We start from the raw sequence: 10,543 nt of genomic DNA, 5'->3' as shown, positions 1-10,543 counted from the left end.
AATGCTGGGTGTGGGTTCAAAGATGAGGTTCAAAGGTCCAGCTGAGCTGTAAGATCACTGCCCTGCTCTAAGCTCAGCCTCCACAGCAAGAGGGAAGAGGCTGGAGAGGGGCCCTGAGGACCCTTCACCAAGAGCAGCTAATCCATTTGGGATTAGCATTCCACATGAATTTGGGGGGAACTACATTCAGACCATCGTGGAGCTCTTGTTGACACCCGTCTGGACGCAGGGTCATCCACTTTATACTCTGGGCTATAATCCAATATTACTTCCTCCTGTGGCTCCATAGTTCCAAGTTGGGCCTCATTTTTTTCCTTCATGCATTTATTTATTTATTTTGGTACTGGGGAATGAGCCCAGGGGCCCTTAACCACTGAGCGACTTTCCCAGCCCTTTTATATATTTTATTTAGAGACAGGGTCTCACTGAGTTGCTTAGGTCTTCACTAAGTTGCTGAGGCTGGCTTTGAATTTGCCATCCTCCTGCCTCAGCCTCCTGGCCACTCAGGTATTTCCCGGACCAACACTGATTGAGATGGTCCTGAGCCTCCTGCCTGCTCTCTTCCTGCAAGGGACCCAGGCCCTTGTCCGATGATCCTTTCTCGGTGTCCCTCTCCTCCCAGCTCCCTGCCCCCCCACTTCCCGGGGACCATACTTACACCTCCTGGAATGGAAGTCTGTACCTCCCAAAACTTACCAGGAAAACACACCATTACCCCACTGTGCCTGGGATGAGGTCACCACATTGCTCTGGGGAAGTGACAGGACTATGGGCATGGCTCCAAGGGCCCTGACCAGTTATAGGGAGCACAGAGAGAGAGACAAGAGGAAGTACCTCTTCATTCACGGTTTTCTCAGCCTTCTCAGACCTCCTTCCAGCCAGAGCACAGGGGCGAGAGGGAGTGGAGGGTGTGGAGCCGGCAGGCACAAGAAGTTGGGTCACAAGAGGGCGGATCCTCAGGGGCAGGACTGAGGTATGGAGGCCCAGAGACAGACTCTGCCGTTGGTGGCCCCCAATCCAGGCTAGGCCCCTGTGCCCACAGAACCCGCCTTCCCAGGCCAATAACTTCCCCAATCAAGGCACTGACCTTTTCAGTGTGTCCAGCCCAGAGATGCTGAGCAGGGTCAGCTTTAACTTCTGACTCCCTCTCTGCAGAGGCCTCCCGATTCTCTTCTCCTCCACCAACAGGGACAGGGTGGGTGGCATGGCGTGGGAAGGCCTGCGCCTGCTCATGCACCCTGTGGCCCTGGTGCTGCTGGTCCCAGGTGAGGTGGGAGGTGGTGAAGGACAAGGGTGGGGCCGGGAGCGGGCTGGCTCTGTGACCACAGGACTGGCTCTGAGGACATGCTCTGAGTGCAGATGTCCTTTCCTCTCCCCTTTCCTGGGCCACGGCATGAGTGGTGGGGTCTGGCCAGGGATCTGATGAAGGTCTCCTCCTCTAGGCTCCTGGGGACTGACGGTCACACCTGAGGAGCTCCATGAAGTGGTGGGAGGGACCCTGTTGGTGCAGTGCCGGTCCTCGCCCCAGGAAGGGCCCTACGTGCAGAAGACCTGGTGTCAGCAGAGGTCTCCTGGCAGGTGCACCAGGCTGGTCACCACCTCCCAGCCTCTGACAGCAGTTGAGAATGCTCAACACACAATCTGGGACCACCCCAAGGCTGGCTTCTTCATCGTCACCATGACTCAGTTGAGGGAGGAGGACTTGGGCGTCTACTTGTGTGGAAGCTTCAACTCGTCCCAGAACCTGATCAACACCTTTAGAAACATCACCCTGGTGGTGTCTCCAGGTGAGCACTTTTCTCGAGGAAACGCCCCCTCCCCCAGGGACCTGGGGGTAAGGTTTCTAACCCCTGTCCCATGCCTCTGTCACTCCCATTCCTGACAGGCCTTCTGCTCTGCTCTGGGGGAGCAAGGAGCCCTGTCCCCAGAGCTGGGTTTGCATCTCTGGTCTCCCTGCCAGTCCTGGACCCAGCTGGGGGAAGGCACGTCCAGGGCTTGAGCGACAGGAGACTGGGGTGTCTTTCTGACTCTCTTACACAGGCACATCAACAGCTGGGGTGGGCAGACCTGAGTGCAGGTCACTGCTGGCCTAAGGGGTCCCAAAGAACCATCTCTGGGCCCCTCGCTCCCCTCAACAGCTTGGGGCCAGAACTCATTTCTCTTCTGGGCTCCCACGCTGACCTCTACCTTTTCTTTATAGCCTCAGTCTCCTCTGCAGGGACTATACCGTGGCTCCCAACAATGACAGGTAGGTGTGGGGTCTCAGCCAGGGGAAGGAAGAGGGATGACCAAGCAACTTAGAGAGCCTCAAATTCAGGGAAGGAGGGACCAGGCAGGTGCTCCACCCTCCGGGTGGTCTGGGCTGGTGGATTCAGGAATTAAGACACAGGGATATCAATGTGCACTAGCTGATCCACTCATGAAAATAGCCGTGTTCTTCCATGATGGATTGGGTGCCCCCGGAGGGAGTCCCGCACTGGGAGACCTGCACCTGTGTGTCCCAGCCCCGCCCCTCACTTCCCACTAGCCTGTGGAGAGACTCTTCCCCTTTGGATTTGACTTCAGTGGTTTTAAAGATTTTAGGATCTGTTCACATAGACATTTTTCCTCCCTTAAGGAAGACATAAATGGCCAAAAAGAAAAAAAGAAAAAAATACTCAGCATTGTGATCATTAGGATAATGCAAATTAAAATTGTAATGAGATATCACCTCTCTCTCCAGTAAGAATGACTATTATCAAAACAAGTGCTACTGAGGATGTGGAGAAAAGGGACTCCCTGCACAGCACCTGGGGGAGGGGGATGTAAATTAGTACAGCTGTTGTAGAAAATAATATGAAGCTTCCTTTAAAAATTAAAAAAAATAGAACTTCTGGGCTGGGGAAATTCAAGTGGTAGAGTGCTTGCCTAGCACCTGGGAGGCACTGGGTTCAATAGTCAGCACCACATAAAAATAAAGATATTGTATCCACCTAAAACTAAAAAATGAATTAAAAAACAGAACTTCCATACAGTTCAGCAATCCCACTACTTGCTATATATGCAAAGGAAATGAAATCAGTCTTTCAAAGAAACAACTGAACTTCCATGTTTACTTCAGCACTATTCAAAATAGCTAAGAAATGGAAACAAACTAAGAGTCTATTAACTGATGATTGGATAAAGACAATGTGGTACATATACATAATGAAATACTATCTGGCCATGAAAAGGACGAAATCCTGTCATTTGCAATGTGGATGTAACTGGAGGCTATTATTTTAAGTGAAATAATCCAGGCAGAGGGAGACAAGTACTATATGATCTCATTCATATGTGGATTATTAAAAAGTTCATCTGATGGAAGTTGAGAGAGAGGTGGTTCCCAGAGGCTGGAGAGACTATGGGGAAGGAGGGTGGGAGAACTCTGACTAATGGATATTAAGTTATAGTTAGGAGAACGAAGTTTTGGTGTTCTATTACACAATAGGGTGACAGTAGACAATGATAATGCACTGTTTTAAAACAAAGCTAGAAGAAAGGATTTTGAATGTTTTCACTATAAAGAAATGATAAGCGTCTGAGGAGTAGACTTTGATTTTGAACATTATACACTGTACACATGTATTGAAACATCATGAGGCACTCCATAAATTTGTATGTTTTTAAATGTCAATTAAAAGAAAAAAGATCTCAGGCCCAGTTACTCCTGCCCTGAGGGACCCTGAGAAGCTGGTTCTGTCCCTTCTCTGCTTCCTCTGACGGTTCTTAGGATCTCATCTCACCCACAATTCTGGTCCTCTGAGAAGACACCATCTTCTTTGTGTCCTCCTTAGCTCTGATCACTTCTCCGGAGGGAACCCCCAGCCCTTCTGTCAATGGCTCTGAGCAGGGGTAAGTCCGGGGGCTCCCTGGGAGGGAGAGTCCTGGGAAAAGATGACCAGGGAGAGAGCTCTTGTGTCTTTGGAACCAGGGAGAGGAGACCCAAGAATTCTCCTCCTGCAGAGGAGTTCCCAAGACCCAGATGCTCCGTTGGTAGAGAGGAATGGAGAGAAGGAGGCAGGCCATTAACTTTGGGGAAACTGTAGAAATGACAGTTAAACATGGATTTCTGGAACGAGACAAAATGAACCCCCTCAAAGCGGGAACTGGAGGCTGTGTTGGTGTGTGTCGATGGTGGATATGGACAGTGACTACTACATCCTGGGGGCAGTGGTGGCTAGACATATCAGCTAGCAAAAAGGTGAAAAGATCATTTTAAAATTCTGCTTTTGACCCTTGCCCTCAGGATTGTTGAGGCTACCATGGGCGTCCCTTCACTGAGATATAGGCTGTCACAGCCTAGGTCTCAGGTGCCCTGGGGGACCTTGAGGCACAGCAAAAGCATAAGAGATTGATGGAAATAATCAATCACCTGTAAACACTGACTCCCTAGCCCTCTCCTCCTCCTCCAAACTCCAAGACAGAAGGATAATGAATTAAGATGCATTGCCTAGCAAGTTCAAAGGTGAAACCCTAACCAGAGGGCAAGAATAGCAGCAAACGGGGGTGCCTGAGGCCCTGTGTTCTGAGGCTTAGCCCTCGAACTTTTGAAACTCACCAGGCTAAAGGATTTAGCTTTCAGTTCTCTGCAAGGCTGAATATCTGAGAACTCCCAAAGAATCTGAATTCACAAGCCCAAATAATTTGTCAGTTTAGAACTTCTACTTTACAAGAGGGCTAACACACCCAACAATAAAACCCATCCAAAGCACAACTGCAGGAACCAACAATTCAACGACTCTCAGTAAATATGATCAGTCCACCTCAGGGGGTAGGGGAAGACATAAACTGCAAATCAAGAACAAGAGCCATCAAAAAAAGCTAAATGGCAATACTATTCTGGAGAGTGAGTTGGAGTTGGGGTTGAGTTGGAGTTGGAGAAAAGTTGAGGAATTTTCACAGAAAGTTTTTGGAAAAGATGGGAAGATTTAAAAAAAATAATCAAAGAGAAGTTAAGAGACATGAAGGAGAAAAATAGACGTACTAACATGTAGGCATTAAGCACTGTGAGTAGTGTCTAAGAGTAACACAATAAAAAGTAGATCTGTGAGTAAGAAAAGATGGAAAGGGATAAATATTTGAAGAAAGAATGAATATAAATTTCTCAGAATCATAGAAAAAGGAGAGATCTGAGATTGAAAGTAGGAGACATGCCCACAGACAGACAGACACACCTCTAGATACATTATGTGAAATGGGAGAGCATCAAAACCAGAAAATTCTGAAGGCGTTCAGATCACCGACAAAGGAACAAGTATTAGATTCACACCAGCCTTCCTAAGAGGAAAACTGGATGTAAGAAGACCACTGAGTAATGTTTTTTAAATATCAAAGAAAGAACATTGGATTTAGGATTTTGCATCCAGCCAAACCGTCATTCCTGTGTGAAGTCAGAAACTTCGGGACTTCCACCATCTGCGAAGGTTTGCCACACACAAAGATCCCCACTGAAAACTCTCTCGTAGGAAGTACTCTAAAATTTAGACAAGAACCCAAATCCAGAGATGCCGCAAGAGGTGAGGAAGTGTGACCAAGCACGTTGGTAAAGTTCCTTCCTTCCCTCCCTGCCTCCTTTCTCGCTCTTAAAGAAGGCAACGAGAACCAAAATAAAGAGGAAGGAAAACTACATCTGTGACAACTAAAAATACTATTCCTGACAAGGTTGACATGGGGTGAGGCAGAGAGACCAGGAGGCCCCGGGGGGGATGTTACCTATTTGTCTCAGGAGAGGCAAAATGTAGAGATAGTAACAAGTTCAAGGTTGCAATTGGAGAATGTTGACCCTTCAAACCAGCAAAATGACACTCCATCCAAAGGAAAGTAGAAAATCAACTTTTAAAAAAATCACAGTAAATGGAAAAACAATGAAATAAGAAGGCAGAAATATGTTCAAATATAAATGTAAGTGGGTTAAACTTACAAAATGAGGACACAGACTGTCAGGCTCTTGAATTAAAAAAAAAAAAATCCCACCAATATATTATCTGTAAGACATATACTTACAAAAGAAAAGATTCTAAAAGCTTTTAAAAAGTTGGCTTACATGAAATAAAATATTGTGGTAATCTTAATATTAATTATAATATTAATATTAATCAAAATAGAATTTAAGGTAAAATATTATGATACAAAGATATATAGCATATACTTATTACTATATATTACTATATATACATATAACATTTCTGCATATGATAAAAGATAAAAATAAACAACAAAGAGAAGAAATAAGAAAATAACTACACAGTCTACAAAGATATTTTAATGAATAAATTCTTGTTTGAAATCCTAGGAGCAGACAGATTTCTAAGTTATAATAGTCTAAGGGTAACACAATAAAAAGTAGATTTGAGTAGATTAGTGCATATGAAAAAAATCTGAAACGTTAGATAAATAGTCTTCAAAGAAATTTGAGATGATTTCGTAGATATCACCAGACTTTTAAGAAACACTTGATTTATATTTTATACAAGATGTTGCAGAAAATAGAAAAAAAGCCAAGCCTGCTCAGAACATTTGAAGATACTAGTGTTATCTTAATATTAAAACTGGTTACAGGAAATAGAAGAAATCAAATTATCTGTTCACCATGAACATAAAATCAAAATCAAGATAATCATTGCTGAGTGAATTCAATAGTGTAACGAAAAAGAATATGTGGATTATGATCAGGTGGGGTTTATTCCAGGACTGAAAGGATTGTTCAACTTTAGAAAATCTATCAATGTAAATGAACTAAATTAGTAAACTCTAGGGAAAAGATCAACTATTGTTGAAAAGGCCTTAGGAAAGGTTCAACATATTCTTTTTTGGGAGGCGGGTACTGGGGACTGAACTTAGGGGCACTCAAACACTGAACCACAGCCCCAGCCTTATTTTGCATTTTATTTAGAGACAAGGTCTCACTGAGTTGCTTAGCACCTTGCCTTTGCTGAGGCTGGCTTTGAATCTGCGATCCTCCTGCCTCAGTCTCCGAGCCGCTGGGATTACAGGTGTGTGTCACTGTGCCAGGCTGAAAAGGTTCAACGTATTCTTGAGGAAAACTCTTAATTAAATAGAAATAGGAAGATAAAACTTGGTCATTGTATTTTATGACTATAATAAATGTTACTGAGTAGAGAAAGTATAAATGCAAATAAAGGATTTTTATAGATGCCACTAATGTTTAGTATGGTATTAGAGGTCCTGGCCACTGCTCCCAGGAAAGGAGGATAGGTAAGAGGAAAGAAGATTAGAGAAGTGTCAAAACTGTCAAATATGCAGATAGATGATGAAATCGTCTAACCTAGAAATAGGGAGAATCAATAAACTATTAGATTTCATGAAAGAGGCTGCCAGACGTAAGACTAACTGACCCAAATCAAAAGTAATTCTAAGAAAAAAAAATCTTAGAAAAATCTAATCAAAATAAGATGGCTGGTGCCATGATGCATACCATAATCCCAGCTGTTTGGAAGGCCACGGCAGGAGCATCACAGGTTAAAAGCCAGCCTCAGCAATTTAATGAGGCCCTAAGCTACTTAGTGAGACCCTATCTCAAAATTAAAAAAAAAAAAAAAGGCTGGGGATGTAGCTCAGTGGTTAAGCACCCTTGGGTTCAATCCCTGGTACTCCCCCCCCCCAAAAAAAAATTCTATTCATTTCAGAAATAAAACCTTTAAAGTTTCTATAGAGAATTAATTTAACCAAGGTCTCTTTGGGGAACAATATTTGATTGCTAATAAATGATGTGGGTGATCGGAGTGAAGAGAAATAATACATGATCTTGAGTGAGACAATAATATTACAAAGATTTCAATTTCTTGCAAATTAAAAAAGTCCATAAGTGTGACTCCAAACTCAACTTTAGTTTAAGTTTTAAAAAGAACTTGATAAATTTTCTCTAAAATTATATGGAAACATAGAGATACAGGATTTGCTAGGTCTACCATGAAAATGCAAAAATGGAGAACAGGCTCTATCCTGCAAAATATAGTGATAATATTAATAGCAGCACAGTGCTTGGGTCAGAACTGATAAATGGCTAAAGAATTCCAGACAGATCTGCCTATATAAAGGGAACATACTTAAAATAAGGAGGTGACACAAACCAATGGAGCAAAGGGCCCATTATTTGGAAAACATCCTTGAAATAACTGGCAAAATCTATTTAAAAATGAAAAAAAAAATGAACAAAAAGGTAGATTCCTACCCATATCAAAGACGAACTCTGGATGGATTCCAGTTGCATATACATGAAAAGTGAAATGATTAAGTTAATAGAAAAAAATACTGCAGATGAATATTTGGGTGATCTAGAGGTGAGGAAGGACTTCTACACAAAGCTTTAAATCACTACCCGATATATACATGAATCAAAACATCACATTGTACTTCATAAATGTGTACAACTATTACATGTCAATCAAAAAATAAAAATAAAAAAATTGGGATCTAGGAAAAAAAATTAAAAGCACAAACTATAAGGCAAAAATGAGGAATCAATTATTCAATGGAAAAACATCATGAGAAAACTTCTCAAGCAGATAACAGACTGGGAAAAATATTAATTAAAAATGTCTCAAACGAATGTGATAATAGTGTCTATAATATACAAAGAGTTGGTACTGACCCACAGGGAAAAGACGGGCATCTCCAAGGAAAATGGCTAAGCACATTAAAGGCATTTGTTAAAGAGGGAACGGCAGTAGGCATACAGTGATGTTCACACTTGTTAAAACATTCAAGAAACGTCAACCAGAACTTGCCATCTTGCACCTTTCAACTGGCAAAGTAAGGACCCTGTGAAGTACTGGGTGTTGCAAGAGTTGTGGCCCCAGAGAGGCTGAGGCCGTGCTGTGAAGCGAAGTGGAAGTGCTCCTGTCTCCCAGGCAGCCCCACCCAGGCCAGGGCGGATGCAGTGCATCTCTGAGATCAGGCAAAATATCACAGCTGAGGAAATGAGGCCGGAGACTGCCCAGGGCCTGACCAGCCACTTAGGATCAGAGATAAGGCAACGACTCAGGCCCCCTGATGTCTGGGTCCCAAGAGTCCCTCTCCATGGATCCTTCACTGGCCCATGAGCTCTGATTCTGGGGACTGCCTCCTCCCAGCGGTCTGCCTTTGTGGTCTGGCCACATTGCCTCTTGTTTCTGGGCCCTCCTATTGGCCCTGCCTGTCTGACATGGTTAGGGAGCCTGCCCGCCCCCTGGCTCTCTGTATCCCACCAGCTGAGCTTTGACACCTGGCTTCCATCCAATAAGCCTGGGTTTCCTGTGACCAGGGCTCCTCTCCAGCTCAGAGACCCCTGTGGCTCCTGTCTGCACCCAGGAGTCCTTTGTTCCTTCACAGTGAGTTCAGGGTGGATCCCTATGCACCTAATTAGGCTCTAGCCACAGGGATCCTAGCTCTGGGACAGAGGGACAAGGACGCCCTGCCCATGTTCTCTCCTCCTTCCCCCTCCTCCAGGGAGTCAGGCACTCTCTCCTTCCCTGGCTCTGTGTCCCCTGAGCTCCTGCTTCCAGTGCAGTATGGACTCCTCCTGGCCAAGGGCCTGGTGCTCTTCATCCTGTGTGTGCTCCTGAGCTTCTGGCGACCCTGGGTGAGTGAGCTGGGTTTGGTTGGGTGGCCGTGGAGCCGGGCCAGCTTCTGTCCAATGGAAAGTCATAGCTGAGTCTAATTGAAATACTCATTATTTCTTAAAGAATGAAACTCAGGGAATGAGAGAGGCTTTCCTGGAGGCTCATGCCCTGGCTCTGCCCCAGTCTGTGTCTTCAGAGGGAGAAGAGCAGAGAATATTGGAAGGATTGGGGGAAGGAAGAGGAGGGCTGGAGGCGGGTAAAAGGGAGGCAGAGGATTGGAGATCAGGGAACGGGTCACGAAGAGGGGTAGGGAAGGATTCACTTTAATTTATGAGTTTATTCCTCACCTTCTTTCTCAGGGTCATAGGACATTGCTGGGACAGTAATGATGGGGGTCTCTGATTCTGCTAGCACAGCCCAGGCCCCAGAACTTTGGGTCCATCAGCCACATCTCTGGATACAGGAACAATATCTATTCCCCTTCCCCTGGGCCCCTACCGGACACTCCCATGAGCATTGAACACCACAGCTCTGTGAGAAAAAGCCAGCAGGAGAAAACTCCAGTCGCTGAATTCATCAGGGGTGACCCTCACCTTGGATTTGAGCACTTTACGATCCATTTTCCTGGCTCTGACCTCCCTCCAAGCTCACCAACCACAGGAAGTTTATCTCCCTCCCACTCTGTGCAAGGCCCGGCTGAGATCTTCCCCTACTCCACATAGGCTCCTCCTCTCCTTTCTTCAGTCTCCTTGCCCAGCTGGGCATCAGGATGCTTTGTGGACTCTGATACTGGGAGAGCTGTTTGCTTCCTCTGGACCTTGGATCAAACCCTTGAGATGAAATGTCTTGCGGCGACTGAGCAAGATGGCACACCTGTCTCCCTTGGCTTCCTCTCCTCCCACCCAGGTATCTTAAATGAGATAGAATGATTTAAACATAAATCATAAAATTGAAACTTCAAA

General features: G+C 44.9%; 1 protein-coding gene across 1 annotated transcript; it reads left to right on the top strand.

Annotated features, from left to right (window-relative positions):
• The first annotated feature begins 1,189 nt into the window (after window positions 1-1,189).
• On the top strand, window positions 1,190-10,180 carry TREML4 (triggering receptor expressed on myeloid cells like 4). Its single transcript, XM_081295878.1, has 6 exons — window positions 1,190-1,265; window positions 1,443-1,787; window positions 2,201-2,248; window positions 3,816-3,873; window positions 9,469-9,601; window positions 9,941-10,180. Exons 1-6 carry the CDS (start codon window positions 1,205-1,207, stop codon window positions 9,965-9,967), a joined length of 672 nt encoding a protein of 223 aa, XP_081152004.1. The 5' UTR covers window positions 1,190-1,204; the 3' UTR covers window positions 9,968-10,180.
• The last annotated feature ends 363 nt before the right edge of the window (window positions 10,181-10,543 follow it).

The sequence above is a fragment of the Spermophilus citellus genome (genome assembly GCF_964194105.1).
Source record: "Spermophilus citellus genome assembly, chromosome: 5".
Taxonomy (NCBI): Eukaryota; Metazoa; Chordata; class Mammalia; order Rodentia; family Sciuridae; genus Spermophilus; species Spermophilus citellus.
The sequence above is the reverse complement of the archived record's forward strand: the minus strand, read 5'-3'. Positions and strand labels throughout refer to the sequence as shown.

Coding starts and splice junctions, on each gene's coding strand:
- TREML4 (XM_081295878.1), top strand. CDS start 1,205: ATGGCGTGGGAAGGCCTGCGCCTGCTCATGCACCCTGTGGCCCTGGTG. Junction 1,266..1,442: donor CCTGGTGCTGCTGGTCCCAG/GTGAGGTGGGAG, acceptor CTCCTCCTCTAG/GCTCCTGGGGACTGACGGTC. Junction 9,602..9,940: donor TGAGCTTCTGGCGACCCTGG/GTGAGTGAGCTG, acceptor CTTCTTTCTCAG/GGTCATAGGACATTGCTGGG.